We start from the raw sequence: 2805 nt of genomic DNA, 5'->3' as shown, positions 1-2805 counted from the left end.
ATGGCTTGTTATTTAAATTTTTATATTTTTTTATTTTTTTGCCCCCCTCTTGACCTTGGCCAGGGCCGAGGGACAAAACCTTTTTTAAATATTTGCATCGGCCTTATTTTGCTCAATTGTCAAATCTGTCCTTGATTCGATTATACGAAGTTTCAAAGATATTTTTTCGATAACTGGACATTGGATAACCGTAGCTTCAGACATTTTAGTTTGGACTGTAATTGTTTGATTTTAGTTTATTCAACAATTGACAAAATCTTATGCAAAAAAATTATCGAATCCAATTTTTGTATTACAAACCAGACCCCATTTAAACGTCACTGGTCGGCAAACGACGCGATGATCGAGTGTTTGTATACAACATGCTCCACCGAAAAACCCACCGCGCCAAGACCTGGGTCTCAACCCGAACCCAAACCTGAGATGATGACCAGTAGTGGATGTGTGTTGGATGTGTGTGGGGTGCCCGAAGTTTTAAAGAGAGTGAGAATGGGAGGCAAAAAAAGAGGGAGCAAAAAAACTGTTGAATCACGAAGCTCACGTTTGCGAACGAAAACATGGAGTTGAGACTTTGGGCTCTGAAGTGACTTATGAAAATTTGGTGTGAGCTACCTACACGCAAACACATGTACCACCGTAGCCGGTAATTAGAACAACAGCATCGTTAAAAAAGAGAATAAAAGTCGGTTAGTTTACAGTTTTATTGGTTGAACTGATCTTCTATTTTAGTTTATTTATTTTGTTTTTCTTTTCATTCCTCACTTCAGTAGTAGTTCAATGCCGCAAAGTCGTTCACTCAACTTCGTCTGGAGTGTTCTCTCTTTCTTCGACTTCAACCCCCTCTTGAGCTACTCTATTGCCTCGTCGATTGTGATTTCGGTGGGGTCTCTCCGCTGAGCTCGCTTGATTGCACAACTCGACTCGGCTCGGCACAAGGATAAGTGTCCAGTCCACGTCACTCGCAATGACCGGTTCACTATGGAAGTTACATTAATTAATGTCTATGGCCGGCCAGATTGACCAGCAGAACGGGTTCAACGGGGTTTGGGGGGACTGAACCAACCACCACAGCGGCGGCGGCGGTGATGAATAGTTTTTGCCACATGTGTGACGGAATGTGCGTAGCGTGTCCGACGAACCCGTGTTGAACTAGCTGGCCAGACAGCATCAGGTTTCATCGGTACAGAACCGGAAACTTGAGAGGACATGGGTGCATCGCAAGACCGCGTTGGACTTGTTTCAGATTGTTTGAATTGCTGTGCAAATGTCATTAGGTAATAAGACCACATTAGACATGGTAGATAACAAGAATAATGCGGTGCACGGAAAGCTGGAGAAACAACAAACAACAAACAACAAACAACAAACAACAAACAACAAATAACAAACATCAAACAACAAACAACAAACAACAAACAACAAACAACAAACAACAAACAACAAACAACAAACAACAAACAACAAACAACAAACAACAAACAACAAACAACAAACAACAAACAACAAACAACAAACAACAAACAACAAACAACAAACAACAAACAACAAACAACAAACAACAAACAACAAACAACAAACAACAAACAACAAACAACAAACAACAAACAACAAACAACAAACAACAAACAACAAACAACAAACAACAAACAACAAACAACAAACAACAAACAACAAACAACAAACAACAAACAACAAACAACAAACAACAAACAACAAACAACAAACAACAAACAACAAACACACGGAACAAAATCTGGTCGTTGGATCCGAAAAATATTTGCGACGAATTCGAAAACATTGGAAGTTTCCGAAATCATCGAAAATGTTTGCGATATTGGAAAAAATGTTTTCGATATTGAAGCAAAAAGTTTGCAAAATCGCAAACACCATGCTTGCGGCGCACTTTTTTGCCAAGTCCGCCGCAGCCAATGCGTTACGCTGTCAAGATCAGCTGTTCGCATCTTTCGCAAAAAGTAAACATACAGCAAACCAAACCTGTTTTTATTTCATTTCGTTGAGTGTCGCAGCAGGTCCACCTGCTGCTGAGCGGCGTTTTGCACCGGAAACAGTTCCGGAACGGACAAATCTTCAAGGGTTTGGTTCTCGCGGTGGTGCCAGTGAGAGCCACGGAGGACGCGGACGAGGCCGTGGTCGCGGCAAGCAAAATTAATGGATTCCAGTGCCCAAGCTGGGTCGTCTGGTGCGCGATGGCAAGATCCGCACCCTGGAGGAGATCTACCTGTACTCGCTCCCGATTCTGAGCCGCTCGTTCAAGGACAAATGTGCTGAAGATCATGCCCCTCCAAAAGCAGACTCGTGCCGGTCAGTGTACCCGTTTCAAGGCGTTCGTCGCCATCGGTGACTCCAACGACCACATTTGTCTCGGCGTCAAGTGCAGCAAGGAAGTGGTCACTGCCATCCGCGGTGCCATTATCCTGGCCAAGCTGTCGGTCATGCCAGTTCACCGTGGTTACTGGGGCAACAAGATCGGCAAGCCCCACACCGTGCTCTTCAAGGTCTTTGGCATGTACGGTTCCGTCCTGGTACGCTTCAATCCGGTTCTCAGTGATACCGGCATTGTGCCGGCCCCGGTCCCGAAGAAGCTGCTCCAGATGGCCGGTATCGAGGATTGCGTCGGAGTCACGAAACCAGAAATCCGGGTCACCAGCTACACCAATCTCTCCGGCGGTTCTACAGCCATGTTACGCTGAAAGTGATTCAAGAAACTGGGATGCCGGTTCCAAATTTCGATCTGAATAGTTCAGTCCGGATAAAAGTAATCAGACTAAGGTTAGTGTCCAATTT

General features: G+C 44.3%; 1 protein-coding gene across 1 annotated transcript in view; it reads left to right on the top strand.

Moving 5' to 3' along the window:
* Nucleotides 1-2174: 2174 nt before the first annotated feature.
* Nucleotides 2175-2805, top strand: part of LOC119770672 (40S ribosomal protein S2-like) — an 834-nt gene continuing 203 nt past the window's right edge. The window contains exon 1 of the mRNA XM_038265989.1: nt 2175-2790. Coding sequence (XP_038121917.1) covers nt 2295-2711 — 417 coding nt within the window. The 5' untranslated portion in view covers nt 2175-2294 and the 3' untranslated portion in view covers nt 2712-2790. The remainder of the gene's footprint in view (nt 2791-2805) is intronic.

Source organism: Culex quinquefasciatus, chromosome 3, assembly GCF_015732765.1.
Source record: "Culex quinquefasciatus strain JHB chromosome 3, VPISU_Cqui_1.0_pri_paternal, whole genome shotgun sequence".
Taxonomy (NCBI): Eukaryota; Metazoa; Arthropoda; class Insecta; order Diptera; family Culicidae; genus Culex; species Culex quinquefasciatus.
The sequence above is the reverse complement of the archived record's forward strand: the minus strand, read 5'-3'. Positions and strand labels throughout refer to the sequence as shown.